General features: G+C 44.7%; 1 protein-coding gene across 7 annotated transcripts in view; it reads left to right on the plus strand.

The window, feature by feature from the left end:
* The window catches only part of CCDC60 (coiled-coil domain containing 60), a 173,394-nt gene that overhangs the window by 99,698 nt on the left and 52,574 nt on the right, over positions 1 to 21,122 (plus strand). For 6 of the 7 annotated variants that reach the window (XR_003515216.1, XR_003515217.1, XM_027566743.1 and 3 more), the window contains exon 3: positions 19,482 to 19,652. Coding sequence is in view for 4 of the 7 variants with exons in the window: in XM_027566743.1 (XP_027422544.1) it covers positions 19,482 to 19,652 (171 nt within the window). In the remaining 3 variants the exon portion in view is untranslated. Of the gene's footprint in view, positions 1 to 19,481; positions 19,653 to 21,122 lie in introns of those variants that run through there. The other variant, XM_027566744.1, reaches the window with a different exon arrangement.

A 21,122-nucleotide genomic window follows, 5' to 3' on the forward strand; every position in this document is an offset into this window, starting at 1 on the left:
CACACTGGGTTTTAGTTGCTGGAAAGTAGCTAGTTCATAAATGCTTGGAAGAATTGCGCTTTTCTCATAAGAATTGAGAGCAAAACATCCAGAAAAAAGGAAAATGGGGTGTGAGAGATTGACGATAAAGCAGACTTGATTTTTGCCCTTTTCACCTTAGCATAGTCATTGCAAGCAAATGAGCAGTTTATGGAAAAGAAAATTAAAACATAAAGTAGTCATGAAATAACTGCCCACTAAATTTACTGTCCAGCTGAGCACTAGGCAAACCCAACATGCATCTGTGAGACCATTTCTCTTCCTCAGAGTTCTTCACATAAAATTCTTGCCCTACTCAGCACTCCCTTCAATAAGCCCCTTCATAAGTGGTCATTCTGATGGTTTTCACTCACATGAGCCCGTTGCCCAAGACTGTAATCCATTCACCTTTTTCAGTGCAAAGGAAAACTTCGATTTGTCCTGAACACACTACCTATAGCTTTTGACCACATCTTTGTCTGGATCTTCTCTGTAATATCAATTGACATTTTGTAGTCATGATTTCACTTGAAAGTAAAATAAAATTATATTAAAAAGTCAGAAACCTCACAAGTTCACCGACCTTGTCTCTGAGCATCTTGCAGCCCACTGTGAGAAAAGTGACACTCATTTGTCCAAACCATGACCCACAGGAGTATGAAGCAATAATTATAATAAAATAGGCAGTTCAAACCCTGTTATTCCAAAATTAGTGCTTGTAAATATATTTCAACAGGTATTAATTTCCTCAGGGCTCTGTTCCAAAAGTGCATTTCAGAAAAGAATTTTTTGAAACCAGTTTCCCAGCCACATACCCCACCTTTGATGTAATGTATTGACAGGCAGTAGAATACTGGAGTGGGTTGCCATTTCCTTCTCCAGGGGATCTTCCCCACCCACGGATCGAACCTGGGTTGCCTGCATTTCAGGCGCACTCTTTACTGTCTGAGCCACCAGGGAAGTGCAGAATATATCATGGCTTTTGGACCCAGCTTGAATCCTGGCTCCACCACTAACAAACTGTTTGAATATGGATAAGCTACCTAATCTTTCCGAATCTCATTGCCCTCATCTGTAAAATGAGAATAATAATAAAACCTGGTTGTGATAGTTAAATGTGTTAAGATGCATGTATGTGGCACTTGGATTGCATGTGTTAAACATATAACTAACACAGTCAGTCAGTACTCCTGATGGCTGGTGTTTATACATCACGCTGACTGCTTGACCATGCCACTGGGATTCTGTCCACTCTTCAGCAGATATTTTCTTATCATCTGTGTGGGGACCCAGCATTTTCTCTTTCCTCTCTGACTGTAAGGAAAGTCAGATGCTGGAGAGCATACAATGAAGAAGCTTAGAGCGCCATAGTTTGTTCTGTGCCTTGAGAGACAAAGAGCTAGATACTTTCCAGACATTGTTTTTAAGATAAAATTAGTACAAAGAAAGCATTTAGAATATGAGCAGATATTTCATAAGGACCATCTCTTTTATAACTTAAACAGGTTACAAATTTAAGTCACACTTCCTTTATTTTTCCAGTTAGCCATATGAGCCATCACATGAATTTTTCTAGTGTCTGCCTCTGGGAGCTTCACCCCCCTACCCGAACCCCACACCACCCCCCCACCCACCCCCCCGCCTCCGGCCACCCGCACCTTGAATTGTCTAATAAATAACTTTCTTGCTTACCTTCCAAACCCGAGGTGGAGGGTGAAAGTTGATGCTGTCTTCCACAACCATTGCTGCTCACAGCCACAAGGTGTCGCTATCGAGAACAGGTCCTCCATGATCTTACAGACCATACTGGCCGTTCTTCCTGACATCTCACTGATGCACACCATCATAGCTCTCAAATCCCATCGGGTCTGATTAGAAGCCTTCTCCAGACAATCAGGCTACTTGCCTATGAGAGTTTATCTTTAGGGGTTCCAGGATGCCCTTTCCCCACTCAGTCCGAGGGAAGCTGCCCTGCCCTAGTGTCTAACCATAGAGCTTTTCTGGGCTTTTTCTTGTCAAAAAACTTGTAGAGAGAGCACAGTTTTGCGTTGTTGTTTTTTTCTATTGAGGAACCCAGGTATGTTACTTAAGTCATTCTGAGAAACGGATGGTGGTACGGAGTGAGACATTTTTCCGAAATCAAACCCCCCAGAGCCAAACCTTGCCATCCCCCCTGGGGTTAGAAGGCTTCCTTATAAACTTACTTGCCTGGACTTTATCTTCCCCAAATTTTCCATGAAAATGAGAACAAAGTCAGCAAGAATGCTTGCAGAAGCACTTTTCTTCTCTGAGCTTCAGAAAAAACAAAAAGCAGGGCAGTCAAACAGCCTGAGAATGATGTTTCAGCAAAGGTTACATCTGAGGCAGATGAGTTTGGGGGGTCAGGAAATTGCATGTGTTTTGATGCTGCTCTGGCAGGCTCATAGGCACCATTTACAGAAAACACACAGCCTGGCCCTTCAGCATATGTGTGTGTTTAGCTTTAGGAGTCGTTCTAAGTCAGATTAACACCAGACAAGAGTTTCTTGGCAGAATGTGGGTGCAGAGTTAAAGAAATTAAAATATCTCTTTGCAAGATAGTCTTTAAATCAGAAGAGCTTATAGAGTAACCTGTTGTTGTTCAGTCGCTAGGTCATGTCCAACTCTTTGTGACCCCATAAACTTCCCTGTCCTTCACTGTCTCCCAGAGTTTTCTCAAACTCATGTCCATTGAGTCAGTGATGCCATCCAACTATCTCATCCTCTCTTGCCCTCTTCTCCTCTTTCCCTTCATCCGTCCCAGCATCAGGGTCTTTTCCAATGAGCCGGCTCTTCGTGTCAGGTGGCCAAAGTATCGCAGCTTCAGCTTCAGCATCAGTCCTTCCAGTGAATATTCAGGACTGATTTCCTTTAGGATTGACTGGTTTGAATCTCTTAGTAATCCGTTAAATAAAACCAGATCCAAATGACTAGTTAAGGCAGGAATCTGAATCTCCATCCCTGCCCTGAAACAGCCCCAAATACACATTGGCTGAAAAGCAACCTTTAGATCCAGTGAACTTTCTCTGAAGGTCTATTACCCACGCGAGGACTGGGGTGGGGAGGGAGCGGTATGTGTTCAGAACAGGGCTGCCCCTTTGCACACTTACAAGGGACTACCATCCACAATGTGTGTTTCACCGTGAATGGCACCCCAACACCCCAACTCAGTTTGTAGGCTACAATGTTAATAATGGCCCGAGGTTGTACAATTAAGCAGCCTTTTAGGGTGGTTACACAAAGATAAAAATAAGAGCTAAAAGAGCTCTCAGGGCCTGGGGACTGGGAGCAGGGTGGTGTTCGTGAAGGGATCACAGGCCAAATTCTTGGTATGAGTGCCTGCGGTGATTTATAGACTAGATACGAGCCTTTAAAAGTGTGTTTGGACTCATTTGCCTTTTCCCTGCAATACCTCTGTGGTTCTTTGAGTTTACACCCTTTGGAAGTGTTTGATCTAGAAAAATGAATAAGAGATGACCAGGTAAAAAGGATGCAGAGTTGAGGGAGGGTTCCCTGGCAGAGAAAATGTACACAGGATTGCAGTCAGGACAGGAGCTGGAAAGTTGGGTGACTGTAGACACTGTTTGCTAAGTTTCTGCTCTGTCTCAGGCACTGGGCTAGGGACTGATGTAAGGTCACCTCAAACGTGAGAGGAAGATGAGAGCTTAATCCTGGGACTCAATCAGATAGTCAACAGAACAGCTTTCAAACCTGTGCAGCTCACCAGACCCTGGCTGAATTTGGGTGGGGGAGCTGGCCATGGTCCTGAGCAGAAATTTTGCATCTCCTGGGATCCTTCTGAATGTCCCATGAAAAGGACAAGCTGTGATGGCCAAACACCTCCTGTCTAGGAAGCCATCAGAAGCTGCTTCTGATGGTGACAGGGAAGACCCAAGTTGTGAATTCAGAAGAGAATATTTCACCACACATTCCCTGCCACCAACTGCTCCGCACCTCATGTGTGTGTGTGTGTGTGTGTGTTAGTCTCTCAGTCATGTCCAACTCTTTGCAACCCCATGGTCTGTAGCCTGCCAAGGTCCTCTGACCATGGAATTCTCCAGGCAAGAATACTGGAGCAGGTAGCCATTCCCTTCTCCAGGGTATCTTCCTGACCCACGGATCGAACCTGAGTCTCCTGCTCCTGCACTGCAGGGAGATTCTTTACTATCTGAGCCACCAGGGAGGCCCACCCCCGCACCTCAGACCCCTGCAATTTCCTCTTGTACTGAAGTCAGTGGAAAAAGCCATTGTGAATTCCTGAGTGGTTCTTGGTCTTTAGCAAGTAATCCCCACCATCAATCAAACAGAAGAACATGGATCAGAAGCTCACAGGCCAGTGGTCTTGTGCCTTATTTCATTGTCTGTTTCTAAATTATAAGCCAGGGGTTCTTTGGAGATAGTCAGTGCACTCTAAAAAAAACCTGCCTTCCTGCTGATGCATATTTTCTGTCCACACTGGCTGGTCCATGAAGAATAATTCTTCCGTCCCATTTAGTCATTAAGCACAATAGGTAATAATGGATGCTGCAGGGTGGGGCTTGCATTCTTTAAAAAGCAACAACAACAAAAAATACTTAACTCAGAACCAAAAACTGACTGCTGAACCACCTCCAAATGCTATGCTTTTTTCCCTCAGGTGGGATAAATTTCTGCGTGCTGACAGATGGCACAAGAGGGCAGTGGTTAGGAAAACTACTATATATAAAATAAATAAGCTGCAAAGATATATTGTACAGCATAGGGAAATATATAGCCAATATTTTGTAATTTCATTTTTCCCTGTAACTTTTCACTTTTAACTAATCATGGAGGCACAGGAAGGTATAAAGACAGTAGAGGCATTCGGAGGCTCGCCTAGTTTCCTCCAGCAGTTGCGTCTTATGTGAATACAGTACAGTGTCACTCTGTGGCCACAGTAAGCAAATAGGCAACCAAAACTGCTGAGAAAATGTTTCTACCCAAAAGCTGTCGCTGCCCTGGAGATACCTGTAAAGATGAAGACTAAGGAGTTGGCTACAACCAAGTGCTTGAGCATCTAAACCATGGACCTTAACCTTCACCAAGAAAAGGAAAGCAAGATGTAATGGTGATGAAGAGAGAAACTCTCCAGGCTTCTAATCATAATCTCTGATTTCTGTTGCCCAAAACATGGAGAATGCGTCTAATCATAATCTCTGATTTCTGTTAGTTAGAATGCGTTAGTTTCCAATGACTCACATTTTTTCCTTGGGGGAGGCTGCATGAGAACCTGAAGCACTGGTTGCATTTGCCATTTCACCTGAAATTCAGTATTGTCCACTTATCGTCAGTTCCCTCTGAGAGATATTTACTTAAAAGTTTTACTTTTATTAAGAGCCTTCTAAAAATTGGATGAGTTTCCCAGCTGGTGCTAGTGGTAAAAAACCTGCTTGCCGATGGGGGAGACAGAAGAGACACAGGTTCAATCCCTAGGTCTGGAAGATCGCTGAAGGAGGGCATGGCAACCCAGTCCAGTATTCTTGCCTGGAGAATCCCATGGACAGAGGAGCCTGAAAGGCTACAGTCCACAGGGTCGCAAAGAGTCACACATGACCGAAGCAACTTAGCATGCATGTGCGTAAGAGTTGAATATGTAACTTGGACAAACCTTTATGATGTAAGAATCACTGCTAAGAAGCTCAGTAACATCTTCATTCTGCAGAAATCTTGAAGGTAGAAACTACTACTATATTTATTCTATAGGAAGAAAACTTACGCTCAGGGAGTTCAGGGATTTCACTACATTCAGACATTGGTGAGCAGCAACTTAATGGAGATGGTAACAAAGTAGAGATTTAGCCATCATAATATACTGGAAAAGAACATTAGATGTTATTCCAATAATCTAGACCTATATTTAGCCATTTTCATAACTTGTCAACATATTTTAGATTTTGTTACTGTTTATTCACTGAGTCGTGTCCGTAGCCTGCCAGGCTCCTCTGTCCATGGGATTTCCCAGGCAAGAATACTGGGGTGGGTTGCCCTTTCCTTCTCCATATAATAATTTTAAATGGGGTATAAGCTATAAAACTTTTGAGTCACTGTGTTGACACCTGAGACTGATATAAAATTGTAGATTAACTATACAAAAAAAAAAAGACAGTGGCTCCTGGATTCAGACAGACCAGAGTGAAAAGCCTGGCTTGTTACCTTCTCATTGTGTGTGACTTTAGGCAGGCAGCTTCAGTTCTGTAAACCTCAGTTTCTCCAACTTTGAAACTATAGTACCTGCCTTGCAGGGGCTCTTGTAGGGATTAAATGAGATAAAACATGTGAGGCCTTGGGGCCCTGCCTGACACTCAGAAAGTGCTCTGTAGGTAATGGCTATCGTGAGGATAATTTTCCCAGCCTAAGTCCTCCCCAGAGTTTCTGGACTCAAGGATAGTTAGCTTCTTCCACACCCCCTCCAAGCTCTAATCTGCTTCTAAATATGTTGGGGTAAATAGACAAAATGGGGGTCAGGGAAGTGAGGCATCATGAAGAGCACACTGCGCCCTTCACGGGGCCTGCTTGCCCGTCTTCCCTTCCCTGTGAGGTTCAGGACTCCTGATGGCAGCTGACTGGAGACCGGACCCGTGGGGGCTGCTGCTCCCTTCCAGAAATCGCCCTGAATTGGGATGCATGTGGAACAGTTTGACGACCCTTGGCAGGTTTTTATTCTTCTTCCAGAAGCGCTGCATACATCTCTCATACAAATACTGACTCACATTCACTGAAGAGTAGCCCTGGGGCAAGGCAGCTTTTAACCATAAAGGAGTCAGAGGGACGGCAGCCCTGTTCAGCATCCTCGGACAAAATGGCCATTAGGTTGCTGTCACTGTGTTTGCATTTCAAGGTGTTTATAAGGTCTGAAATGGATTTGGGGAGAGGATGGTGGGTGAACTAGGGTGTGTGTGCATGCGTGCATGTGTGTGAACTGTGAGCTCACAAAAGCTTTCAAAGTCCATAACTTGTGCCATTGACCAAGGCACAATGCGTGCCTACTGTGTAACCTGGTATTAAGGGCTGGATCTGTGTTCCCTTGGGGGGGATTCAGCACCTCTTGTAGTCATTGGGCACAAGGTAGGTCAGGGACCACTTTGCAAGTTAAAGAAGTAACTTTCCTGAGAGGCACACAGATGGATATTTCATTTGATCACTTCTTCCAGAACACCACTTGCTATATTATAGTTCCCAGTTGGAAAAAAAAAAAAACTCAAAGGCATCCATTTATCTCTATCCTATTTGGATGAATCAGCTTCTGCACAGACAGCTCTGCACACCTGCTCCATCCAGAGAGAAATGCGAACGCCCCACATCTGATAGGGTGGCGCCATTTTACCCAAAAGGAGGTATGTGTTTAATTCAGATTTGAGATGCAACAATTTCAAGCTCTTAGCTATTTAGGCAACAAGCATTTTTCTGAGGACTCCCCATGTGCTGGTTCTAGGGACATAGAAAAGACTTGGAAATTGTCCCTACCTTACGGGCACTCCATCTGGTGGTGGGGGTGGGAGGAGGGTGTATACAACCAGAAACAAGTCAACAGGCTGTTGAGGGCTGCACCCACCAGAGATGCCTGGGAAAAGTGGAAGCAACTTAGGCACAGGGTGGGGTTTATACCTGAGTAAGTTCTAAAGGTTGAGTAGAAGTTAGCCAGGTGAGGAAGAAGAAAGGGCATTGCAAGCAGAGGGACAAAGGTTGCATGATGACGTTGCTAGAGCATCAGGCGGCAAGGAAGGGGCTCAGTGAAAGCCGCTTAGTCATGTCTGACTATTGGTGACCCCGTGAACTATACAGTCCACGGAATTCTCCAGGCCAGAATACTAGAGTGGATAGCCATTCCTTTTTCTAGGGGATCTTCCCAACCCAGGAATCAAAGCCTGGTCTCCTGTATTTTGGGTGGATTCTTTACCAGCTGAGCCACAAGGGAAGCCCAAGAACACAGGAGTGGGTAGCCTATCCCATCTCCAGTGGATCTTCCCGAGGCAGCAATCAAACCGGGATCTCCTGCATTGTAGGTGGATTATTTACCAGCTGAGCTATCAGGGAAAGAGGCTCAGAGGGTGAGACAAATCCAGCTCACGCAGAGCCCTGGATGCTGGACTGGGAAGCCCAGAGACAATGTGCAACACTGGAAAGCATTGGGTGGTGGTGGGGGTGGGGGGGAAAGTGGTCCAAGGTAAGGAGGCCAGTGAAGAGGGAATGGCAGGAAAAGATAATGATTTGAGGGCATGGCAGTCAGAGTGGAAACCTTTTGTTACTTAGCCCCAAGGAGGGGGTCCAGCCCTGAAACAAGCAGGGTGGAGCCAGCCCAGATGGAGGGGAGCTGTGAGGACAGCGGAGGGGGTGCTCTCTTCTCAGGACATGCATCTTTGCATTGAGGAACCTGAGTCTGGCACCTGGTGGAGGACCAGAACATCAGGGGTGCAGGGCTAAGAGGCAGAAATGCTGTGGTCGTTACATGGCCAAGACTTTGGACTCCAAACCGCCAGCTAAACATGTCATGCCTTTTTCAGTTCCTTGACTGGTGTCTAAGGTGCTTTTTTAAGTTCCTGAGAAAGGTGCAGAGGTTTGAGAAGAGGAAGATTCACAGAGATACAGCTTTTTTTTTGCATCTTAATTTACTCATCACCAGCTCACCTGTGTGTGTACCCTGTATCCATGAGAAGACTTGATTTTTTTGACTGTGGCCTTGGCAATTAGCCATAATGTGATGGGATGGTGAGGACCAATCCTCCTCTTTATAAGGCAGTTTTGAGTATCTAATTTACAACTGTACTTTGTTGTACAAATTGTACTCTGACTTTTTTTTAATGCTTTCACATCTACTTCCTCACTTTTCATCTTTCACAGGTCAGATAAAAATACTATTATCTTTAAAAACAGATGAGGAAGACAGGCTCAGGCCTGGATACTAGTACAGACTGCACTGCACCCCACCTGGGTGACCTTGCATAAGTCAGGGAACCTCTCTGTACTTCAGTTCCTAACTGTGAAGTGGGGTTGATAATAGCTAGATTAGTAATTGTAAAGCATTTTTCGTAATTATTGGCATGTGGTAATTATTCATGTTCTAGTGGTGATGGTGGTGGTGATAGAGGCAATGGTGGTGATGGTTATCCCTAAATTATAGTAATTGGACAGAGTGGTTAATTATTCTGCCTAAATCACACAGCCAGTTGTCAGCAGAATTAGAACCTGGCTTCCTGAAAGTGTCAAAAGTGTTAGTCACTCAGTCTTGTCCAACTCTTTGCGACCCCATGGACTGTAACCCACCAGGCTCCTCTGTCCATGGGATTCTCCAGGCAAGAATACAGGAGTATGTTGCCATTCCCTTCTCCAGGGGATCTTCCTGACCCAAGGATTGAACCCAGGTCTCCAGCATTGTAGGCAGATTCTTTACCATCTGAGCCACTAGAGAAGCATTTCAGCCTGATTATAATCCACTGCCTTCAGCATCATTTCCCTCTAAAGCATCCACGAGGCTGGATGTGGGTTCCTTATATTCTTCTTTCCGTCTCTTGCTCCTCCTTGTTTACCTCCTTGTCCTCCTTTCCTGCTTTCTTCATTTTCTTTAGTGAAAGTCTGAGACGGAGATTACATAAAGAAAGAACCCAGAAAAAAAAAAAAAATACTTGAAGCAATTAGGTCTTTGCATGTCATTTCTTATTCAGTAGAGCAGAGGTTAACTTTCTGGCCCTTTAACTTAATAAATTTCATCACTTAACATGATAACCGAGCATTGATCCTACCACTACCACCTAAGGGAGATTCACAGACCTTTATAAGTTACTGCATGATGCAGTTGACCAAATCTCAAAATATTAATAATTGCGGTCTAATTAGACTGTTCTCACTTCCACTCTTGGAGAAGAGAAACCCCTAAGCTTGACACTTGAAGCAAGTGCCACTTGCCAGAAGCCCATGGGAACTTGGAGCCAAACCGCCAACCTGGCTGTGTGCAAAAGCAAAAGAGTTATAACAGCAGTTATTTATAGCTTCATGGAGATAATGATAATGATGATGATGAAAATGATGGTTGTTACCGTTTATTGAGGGGCTTCCTCCGTGGCACAGCGGTAAAGAATCTGCCTGCAATGCAGGAGCCACAAGAGATGAAGGTTTGATCCCTGAGTGGGGAAGATCCCCTGGAGGAAGGCATGGAAGCCGACTCCCGTGTTCTTGCCTGGAGAATCCCACGGACAGAGGAGTCTGGCAGCTACAGTCCAAAGGGTTGCAAAGAGTTGGACACGATTGAAGTGACTTAGCACACATGTACATTCATTGAAGGTCTTCTGTGTGCCAGGCAATATGCTAAGTGCCTCTCATTTCAGCAATGTCCTAAGAGGGTATCCATTTATCCCCATGTTAGAGGTGAGCAGAGTGAATCAGACAGAGGAAAAACTGACTCACCCAGAGTCACAGACATTGAGTGAAAAGGAAGCGATGACCAATTAAATCCAGAGAGACTTTTTCTAAAAACCAGTGCATTTTCCTCTTGCAACACTTTGAAATCAGGCTACCTGGGTTTAAATTCCACCTCTACCAGTAACTAATCTCTGGTCAGACTACTACTTAACCTCTCTGAGCCACGGTTTCCTCATGAGCAAGATGGAGACAAGAGTACTTCCTTCCTAGGGATGCTGTGTGGGTGCAAGGAGAGAATTGCCCATGAGAGCTCAGCTCAGTGCCCCTCAAGCCATCCTTGTGCACTGCCTCCCAGCGCCCCAGGCAGTACCTGCTTCTCTCCAACTGCAGCCACTCACTGTGGCCCCCAGCCCTCTTTCCTTCCAGGAAATATGCTGTTGCATATTTCCCAGCTGTTCAGACACACTCCGTGGAGACAATCTCAGACCTACCTCTCTTGGCGGTTTCATGCTTCTAAGTTTCTTTGCCTCTTTCCCATGATCCAGACTAATCCGTCCTAATATTGCTCTCTAGTCTATTGCCGGTGACTTAGCCAAGATGACAGCATTTTAAATGTGATAGTCATGACAGTTTAGTCAAAGAAAAAGAGAAACAGAGACAGATAGTCATTTTCAGACTGTATTCAACTGCAGAGCAAACAGAGCCCTGAAATTACCATGACTTAAGTAAGACAAAATCTTACCTCCCTCACATAAAAGAGGTTTTTTGTTTTGGTTTGGTTTTATTTTGTTTTATTTATTTGTCTGTGCCGGGTCTTAATTGTGGCGTGAGGGATCTTCGGTCTTTGTTACAGCACGCAGGATCTTTCAGTCCTGGCACCTATACTTGTGGCACGTGAACTCTTAGTTCACGTGCTAATGTGGGAGCTAATTCCCTGATCAGGAATAGAACCTGGGCCCCTTGCATTGGGAGGGCAGAATCTTAGCCACTGGACCCCCAGGGAAGTCCCGAGAGGTTTACTTTGTGGAAGATGTACTGGTCGTCCAGTACCCAGATTCCTTCTGTCTTTTAATCCCCTATCCTTAGTGTTTGCTTCTGTCTGCAGGGTTTCCTCATGCTCACACAATGGCTACTGGCACTGCAACCATTGTAGCTAAGTTCCAGGCAGCAGGAAGGAAGAGAGGAAAAAGGGACCAAAGGACAAATGCCACCCTGCTGTGTTTACTTCCTTTGTCAGGTTTTCCTAGAAGTTCCTCCCAGTGATCTCCTCTTGTACGTCATTGGCTTGTCCTATCTCCAGGAGAGCTGGAAGAGGTAGTTTTGTTTGTTGTTGTTTTGATGACTTTTTGTCTAGGTATTTGATGTTCAGGATAACTTGGTCTGTTTCCAAGGAAGCTCAGGAAATGGATATTGGCACTTCGGGCCTTTGGGAGAAAGGACAAGAGGTAGGCAAAGAAAACCAGCAAACGCTGACACCTACTCTTTGTCAGGCACTGTCCTCAAGGAGTCTGTAGTCTAATAGGAAAAGCAGACAAGGAATAGGTAATCGAACATATAGCATGGCAAGTGCAACAGTGGGGAGCACATAGGCATGGGGAGCTGTGGGGGCGCAGAGGAGGCACTTGACCTGGCCTGGACTTGGAGCAGGGAGGAAGCAGCAGTATTGAATGGTCAACAGCTGACAGTTTCTCCCAGACCTTAGAATCAGCAAGTGAAGAAAGGGAGGACATGCTGCAGGAAGGGGCAAAATCATAGAATTCTGAGGGATGGAGAGATACAAATGAATGACTGGGTGAGTGGTCAGAGATAAAACCCAGATCTTAGAGGACCTGATTGCCATGGGGAAGAGTCTGGGCTTCATCCTGAGAGCAGTGGGAAGCCATTGAAGGGTTTGGAACACTCTGATGGGAATGAATCTGCCTTTCAGAAGAGCCCTGTGACAGCAAGGTGGACAATGGATTGAGGAGGAGAAAGATGAGATAGGAAGCTACTCAGAGGAATAGAGGCAATGAATGATGGTTTCTGGCTAGGGTGGTAGCAACAGGAAGTCAGTCTAGTGACATTTAGAAAGTACTTGATATCACTTTGCGATCAGTTAATGATGAAGGGGGTGAAGCAGACAAAAGCAGTCACTCCATTTCACAGGTGAAATGAATTGTATTTTGCCACTGTGAGGACTCCTGAATAGCATACTTATCTGTGTCCAAAGAAAAACTCTAGGCTGTGTCTTCTTCCAGCTCAAACATCTGCTAGGTGCATTTGCGCTATTCGCCCCAACTTCAGAAATGCCACGTAAATTTCACAAAGGAGCCAGAGAGAACAAAACCTGAAGCAGATAAAGCCACTTCTCTAATTGTGAGTCAGTTATTCTGTGTCTTTATCACAGCCTCAGTAGCATCTTTCTGCCATCTGATTAAAAGGAACCCTTGAACCAGCTGTCCTTTTTGGGCTGAGTCATTCAGAAAGGAGAGAAATCCATCTGAAACTTCTGATCTCAGAGATGAAATCCTAACTTGGCAAATCTCCCATTGTTAGGCATTGCAATTAGCAAATGACCCAGGGCCGGTAAAGAGATGTTCAGATGTGATTTAGTAAGAGCGTGGTTGCAGTAAGCACTCAGAATATGTTTGCAATCAATTTGCCGTATACACAATATGCTACCAGAGCAATCTTTTGTGTATGCAGTTGACCTTTTTTCTGGCAATCTTGTCCTGTAAAGAAGAGTGAAATCCTCCATTGCAAATCACAGGCGCTCAGGAATTGGCTCTAATTTGCATGCTGACAAAGATATTAACTTGAGGGGGGTGGGTGTTGATAATACAACATGTCCTTTTGTCTGAAAGGTAGTTCAAAATCTGTGTTGTGACTACAGTTGACTGAAGTTCAATTACTGTAATAAATGTATTCCAAATTTCATCTCAATTGCATTTGCATTTTAATGAATGATTCTCACCTTCTTGTCAATTTGGCAGCCAGGCTAGATTTATTAAGTTATTGTATAAACAGGGCATTCTAATGCGGGAATTTAAATGCAAAATATTTGCTCGGCCACATTTGAACTGGGGCTGCGTTATTAATTCGTCTGCAGGGGTTGCCTCAAAATTCAAGAATTTAAGGACCGTGTTTCAGATACCTCCATTCCATCATGTTTGCCCTGTCCTCCTCTGAAATCGATCTGTCTGGGTGGGCTGACAAAGCAAGACGTGAGCCAGCCAGATAAAGTGGGCTCTCTAAGCGTTCAGACTCCACAAGCTGGGAAGAAACTGATTTATTTGCTATTATTTGAAAACAGTAAAATTTGTTAAGTGAAAATTTCCCACGTAGGCAATTCCCTTCTGGGAGAGCAGGACATTCCTGAAATCAGATTGCCAAGAGTGTTTGTTCATCTTAATGTCATTCCGCCTTCCCCGTCGAAGCTCTCCTGGCTTTATAGTCCCATATTTCTTGCAGGCAGAGACAGAAAATGTGAGTGAAAACCAGCTGGATGCAGAGCCATAATACCATTAAAAGTTGTGTTGTTGTTGTTTTTTTTAAGTACATCTGGACTGTTAATTTTTAACAAAGCAATTTGCAGTGGTTAATCCCATGCCCCCCATAATAGAAAGGTTGAACGTGAGTTTCTCTCCCTGTCTCCTAACTCCAGTACTCCACAGCTTCCTGCCAGGCCCGTGTGAAAAGAACAGAGGCTGTCTGTTTTAAATGACCATCAGTTTCTTCAAGGCTCTGGGGATGGAGGCTGATTCAGGTAATGGGAGACTCAGAAGAGCAGAGTGCCCTCAGAGAGTGAGAAATGGCTGCCACAGCTATGCTCGAAGAACTTGCTGAGATGAATCGACTGCTAGTGTGGGTCAAAGTTTTATTTCAAACTTGTACCAAGGGAATCAGGCTTCTAATAAAGCCAGTTTGAAGATTTCTTTCTGCAAGAGTTTTGTTGTTTTTTTAATAAAAGGAATAGGACAGCTAAACCAGTGTGCCTCAGACTTCTATATGTATATGAGTCATCTAGGGGTCTTGTGAAAATGCAGACCCTCATTCAAGAGGTCTGAGGGGACACCCAAGATTCTACCTTTCTAACAAGCTCCTGGGTGTTGCTGATGCTGCTGGTCCAGGGACCATACTTTGAGTAGCAAGAAGCTAGATAGCATCACTCAAGGGTGGAATGGCTTGGTAAAGATTACCAGTCATGTTACAAGGCTGACGGGCCAGGTGTGTGGGTAAATCTAACAACCAGAAAGGACTGTTGATCTCATAGAAAATACCAGAAAATTGCACAGCTTATCAGATATGCTATCAATAGATACTTCTCTGAGGGGGCTGTTGATTACCTTATGCCCTAAGTTCTGTGCCACATCATCTCTTCTCAGGTCTGAGACATTACTTTCTCAGTGCCATATTTTGTCATATCTAATAGGCACATTTTTCACATTTTAACATCTCTGTACTGGACATACAACATACAGTCATGTCCTAATTGACTTTTCATGGGTTTTTCCTTCTTTTGGTTCATAAAATGACGTCATGTCTTATAACAAATGATGTATCTGTCAGCTATTTTCACCACAATGCTGTGTAACAAGCTACCCTGAAACTCAGTGATTTTCAGTAAGTATTTCTTCCTTGCTTATTCATCTGTGGGATAACTAATTTGGTTGACTTAGGCTGAGATCAGCTGGTTCAGATCTGTTCCATAACTTTTTTATTCTTCTGGGGTCAACGAAATAGTGGGTTTTGTTCTTGTCATGGACCCAACTGAGCAAGCTTATTTCAAGCTTCTGTTCAAGTCATACCTGTAACATCCCATTGGCCACAGAAGTCACATGGTGAAGCTCAAAATCAGGATGCTGGGTGTACATTCCACCCTTGAATGTAGGGAAGCGGGGAAGGGGGTACGGAGGGAGTATCTGGTGAACAATGACCTCATCTGCTGCAGGTGGTGACTTGGATTGGATTAAACATGGCCTAAAGAAGGAACATGTACGCCACCAGTTTCTCTTCTGAGGGCCTACAGGTGAACCCTGTGCAGTAAGAACAGCCCAGAGATACATAAACTTGAAGCTTTAAAGCTCTCTACTGAATAGTCTGGTGTTTGCAGCATATGCAGGTGGAGAGAGAAATCCCAGAATCAGCCCTGGGGGTTCCCAACCATTGCTTGCTACTTTCCAGCCACTATGACCCTCATTGTTCACTTAACTCTTCCTTCTATTTTCTTAACAGCAGATCACATCACCCTCTCAGGACTGCTCAATGAGCTGACAGTAGTAATCATAGTACCCCATCATTGAGTCCTAGGTACGAGACACTACACTAAGCTCTTTACATCCGCTGTCTCATTTAACCCTCCCAGCAGCCCTTGGAGGCAGGAATGACTTTTTTCCTCATTTGGAGGTGGAGAGACTGTGGTTCAGAGAACTTTAAAATCTGCCTAAGCAGGTAGCAGAGACCCACCCCATCCAGAGGCTGCCCCTCCAAGCCTCAGCACCACATCCACTGGCTCTCAGGTCAGAAGGTGTTTGGAGGGAAACCCGCCCCTTCAGTCTGACTCAACTGAGCCCCAGGAGACTATTCCTATTGTCACACTGCATGTTTTTCATTCATCAGCTCACACAGACTCCCGTACAGAGAACGTATGTCCCTTAAATGTAAAAACCTTCTCCACTGCATCAGTGAAGAGGAAGTGGCTTTGGATGGAGGAAACTTTCCATTCTATAATCTGCTTCTTCCTCTGCCTGCCTGATGCAGTTAATTATTTGCCTCCCCATCACTCCTCTTGCAATGTTAGCCGGGGGAGTTTTACATTGTGGGAAGCAGTGAGCAGGAGGCACTGGGTGAGCGGACTTAAAGGCGGAAACTGCTCTTCCCTGCAAATACCTCCCTTCCCGCAAATAGCCTAGTAATCAGCAATAATGATGAAGAAAATAGAGGGAACATGCAAGGGAATTAAACAAGAATTTGATAAAATATTAAGCAGTTTTAAATGGGCTTCCACAGCAGCAGGGGTGCACTTCACAGCACGTGGAATGAACAGCCCACAGTCCTGAAGTTCCCAGAATAGGCTGGTGGGTCTGACCTGAGGGCCCAGATACTTCCCCCCCACCATCACCACAGACACACACACACACACACACACACACACACACACACTACCCCCGGCCACCTCTATTCATCTCTCAACCAGTTCTTTCCAGAGGATCTAACAGCTGGGAGTCTGGCTGCCTTGCTTGACAGAAGCTGCAATTCTACCAGAAAACTTGCTAGATTCATCAAACTGGCCACCACCAACTCCCCTAGTCTCTTCTGGGAGTTCACCAGTAAGACAGGCATTCTTCAATACCCACATCCAGAGGTGTATTGCAGACTTGGCTTTTCACAGTGTCCTCCTTATTCAGATCCTTGAAAGAAATCTCTTCCTCTTCCACCTGGAATGGCTAGCCATTACCCAAACAGCTTTTCAATGTCTCATGGTCATTGGGAATCACATGAGGGATTGTGTTTCCCTCTTTGCATTGGCTTCTAGGATGCTCAGGGCCAAATCTGTGTGCTAGCTCGTGTGTCATGAGATTTGATACTTGTCTTACCTGATCTTGTTTTCTTATTCATCACGTCTCCTGCCCTTCTCACTTTTTAAATTGTCTGCCCCTAATCCTTTTTGGAATAAGGGCATAAACAAGTCAAATAAATTTCTTGCCAAACTCTTAATCTCTACTTTAGTAGAAATTAGGTAACTTAGATGTAGAGGTGGAGTCTGTGAATTCTTTGAAGATGCGTCCTTCACTGTAATGCCAGTGCTTGAACAGAACTTGACACGTTGTAACCGCCTAGCACAGACTCTGAGGCAAAACAGTGTCGGCTCAGGGCTTGGCACATGATACTCAAGCCCCTTTTGTTTGCTGTGGTGTGGACCATCAGCCTGTCACTTATAAAATTTATAAGAATTTTGTTAAACCTTCGCAGTCAAAGAAAACAAAGAGTTAGGCTGTTCCACGTGTAGGTTTAAATATGTGATCATACTGTACTTCGTTTGCTAGGGCTACCGTAAGAAAGGACTATAAACTTGGTGGCTTAAACAACAGAAATGTGTCGTCTCAGTTCTGGAGGCTAGAAATGCAAGATCAAGGGATCAGCAGGGTGGGTGTCTTCTGACTCCTGAGAGAGAAACTCTGTTCCATGCCGCTCTCCTAGCTTCTGGTGGCTTGCTGGCCATCTTTGGCATTCCTTGGCCTGCAGAAGCGTCCAGGCCTTCACTGACCATGCGGTGGAAATGGCACTAACCCTTCCACCAGCCCTGTCTCTCACTCTCCCTTGTCCCTGCTTCAGGCCTCCCAGTACTTAGCGTGTCACCTGCAGTTCACTGCTTTGTTTCGTGTCTGTCTCCACCCCCTGGAATAGGAGCTTTGTGAGGACCAGGATGCTGTGAGCCGTTTTGTTTGCTGCTGAATCTCAGCATCTAGAGTAGCTCCTGGTGCACAGTGGGTATTCAGTACATCTTTGTTGAATAGTTAATAATGATGCAACTGTTTAGGCAAACACACACATTTGAAACTGGGTGTGAATTAGTGCTATGATGGGTCTGACTTCACTGTTTTAAAATTTATTTCCAGTTGAAGGATAATCGCTTTACAATATTGCTTTGCTTTCTCGTTCTAAGGAGATTGGCTTGCCTTTTTGGAGGTCTGGGGTCTTCAGCTGTCATTTAGAAGTGGTTCTGTAGGAGTTGTTCCATATTCTGATGAGTTTGTGGGGAGGCAGGTGATCTCCTCATCTTACTCTCCACCATCTTTTCCATTCTTCTGACTTCATTGTGTGACCGTTGATGCTTTTGAGCTGCCCAACCCCCCTTCTCTCTGCCCCACATCGAGGGTAAGCATTATAATAAGAAACCCAAGGTGCTCCTTGTTTGTTGCTGGAGAGACGTTCAGTCCCCACACAAAGGACACGTCACCCCAGCCCTACTCCCACAAAACCCTAAGCCACCCCTGCTCTGCCCAGAAAGCCTCACAATGTGAGTTGTGTCATTTCATACCTTTGTGCTGGGTGTATGGTGACAGTCTTGACCTCTGAACCAAATTCTGAGCAAAGAGGCTCCATGAAGTAACATAATCATGAAACAGCGTTTGCTGTCATGCCAGCCCCAGCTCCCAGATTAGCTCTGCATTTGCTTTGTTTGTGCCACATCAAGAAAATCCTCTTTTGTGGAATTGAAGGGTTGATAGGGTTTTCCTATCAACTTATCTGGCAATCTCAGGGTGCTCTTTGATGAGTGGGTTCAGAAGCTTGAAAGTGAAACAGAGGAGCATTTTTGTTTCAAATGTGAATTCCACCTCACATCAACTGCTTGCATCCCTAAACTTAAAAGCCCAAATGGACAATTCAGGGCCAGTTATGTATAATCTGGCTTCACAGTCATTTGGTTTTGCGCAGTTTTATGCATGAGGAACCTGAGAGATTATTTTGCTGTGACAAGAACGTGGCTGGACAGATGACACCTGATCCTCGCCTGCCAAATTTTTGTGAAAATTTCAAATTGTTCCTATGAGATAGATGCTATGATTAACCCCATTTTAGAGATTAAGAATGTGGCATGTAGCGTAGAAATTCAGAAAAGTGTACGAGTTGAGAAGCAGGGTCTACACTTAGGAAAAGATTGCCAGTGACCTTCCAGTGACATACGTGTATGGAACTCAAATACCACATGTCGAGGAATCTAAGACAAACCATGACAAACAAAACAAATAAAAATACTGCCAATTAAATCGGTCCTCAAGGGGGTGAATTGTTATTCTCATTTCATAGTACCTAGCAGAGTGCCTAGCACATAGCAGGCACTCAATAAGTATTTGTTGAGTGGTGGAACCAAAACCTGGAGAGGTTAGATAATTTGTTCAAGGTCTTTGGTAGGAGGTGGTCTTTGGTAGAATTCAAGCTTAGGGTAAGTAACTCTGTGACTTTGGAATTCTAAAGACAGGAAGTCTCCTGCTACTGGGCCTGAGAGTGTCCTTCAGTTAACTGTCAGTCCCAAGATAGTAAGACATTGCCTTGATAGCCAGCCCATCTTCCTCCCTCTTTCTTTTCTTCAGCACCTTAATTCAGTGGGTGAAGATTGGCCGTGGATACTTCACCATCCTGAAGGAGGAGAGTGCCTTGAAAAAGAGGCAGCAACAACTGGAGAAACTAAAAGAGGAAGAAAGAAATAAATTCCAACCAGCCAAAAGGCTGTCAGATATCCAGTATGGGGATTTGGTTCTGCCGTAAGTAGACCTCTGTTGCTGCAGCCCCGTGGACTTGGAAAGGACCATTGAGAAGGAACACTGGCTGGTTGGGTTGAGGGGTGGCAGCTGTCTCGCATGGGAAGCCCCTTCTTAGGCTGGTGTCTGATGACTTCTTTCAATCTGACTCAACCTACTTCGCCAGCCTCACCTTCAGATATTCAGTGATCTTCTACTACACATGTCCGTTCTAGTATCCAGAGCCAAGAGCTAACCAAGAAATCTTGCAGGTCCCCAGATGTGCTTCTTTCCCTTTTCTTCCAAGGTTTATCCCTACCTCTAGGTGTTTTCTTGTGCTGTTCCCTGGGCCTTAAATGCTGTTCCCTACTACATCCTCTCCCAACTAAAGTCCTACTTATCCCTTATCCTTACAAGCTCAGCTTAAATGCCACCCTCTCCTGCAGCTTCCCAGATTTCAGCCCCACCACCTCCAAAATCCATTCTGGACTCTCTTGAGTTCCCATACTGTGTTTGTATGCTACTTTGTTTCATTACAGATCAATATCCCTGTTCTAGACCTTCTCCTGAAACCTGAGATCCTAGTGTCCACCCAAAGCAAGTGAACCAAAAAAAAAAAAAGTTTGTTGTGGTTTGTTGAATACAGTAGCCTCCCTCTTTTTGTAAACATCTCTGCTCTGGTTTGGAGAGGACCATCAACAGACTGGAACATTATGAAATACCCAATCATGTAACAATAACAATCATGCTAATAATCACAATTTATAATGGGTGTCTGTCTACCATGTGCTTTGTGCACATCTTTCTGTCAAATTTTCAAAATGTTCCTATGAGATAGATCTCCCATTTTAGAGATTAGGAAATGGCAACCTACTCCATTACTCTTGCCTGGGAAATCCCATGGACAGAGGAGCCTGGTAGGTTACAGTCCATGGGATCTCAAAATGTCAGACACAACTGAGCAACTTCACTTTCTTTTCACTTTTAGAGATTAGGAATGAGGCTTAGAGATGCTCTCATAATTCCCATTATTGAATTATGGAAAGCATCCCCTAAGTCCCAAACTGAGTAACACCAACATTCATGGATTTTGCCATTCTGCAGAAACAAGCTCCAGGGATACTTCGCTTGGGCAGAGCGAGCAAGGCATAAATCAGGGATGGGAAGGAAATGCTACAGCAGGAAGAGAAGAAGTGTTGGGTTGGCCCCAGTTTTCCATAAGGTGTTATGGGAAAAACCTGAATGAACTTTTGATCAACCCAATATATGTGATAGAAATGGCCTGCCACTGTACCCACTGTCCTGTTAAAGCAATGGGCTCAGCCCTGGCTCCACATCAGTCACCTGGGTGCTTCTCAGACCCATTCCATCAGACTTTCTGGGGGTGTGGACATAGCCTTTTTCAAAGCTTCGCTCAAGAATTCCCATGTGGAGCCAAGGTTGAGAGTTACTGTGCCAGAGTTGGCTTTAGGAACCCAAGTTGCCATGCTGGTG

Source organism: Bos indicus x Bos taurus, chromosome 17 (assembly GCF_003369695.1).
Source record: "Bos indicus x Bos taurus breed Angus x Brahman F1 hybrid chromosome 17, Bos_hybrid_MaternalHap_v2.0, whole genome shotgun sequence".
NCBI lineage: Eukaryota > Metazoa > Chordata > Mammalia > Artiodactyla > Bovidae > Bos > Bos indicus x Bos taurus.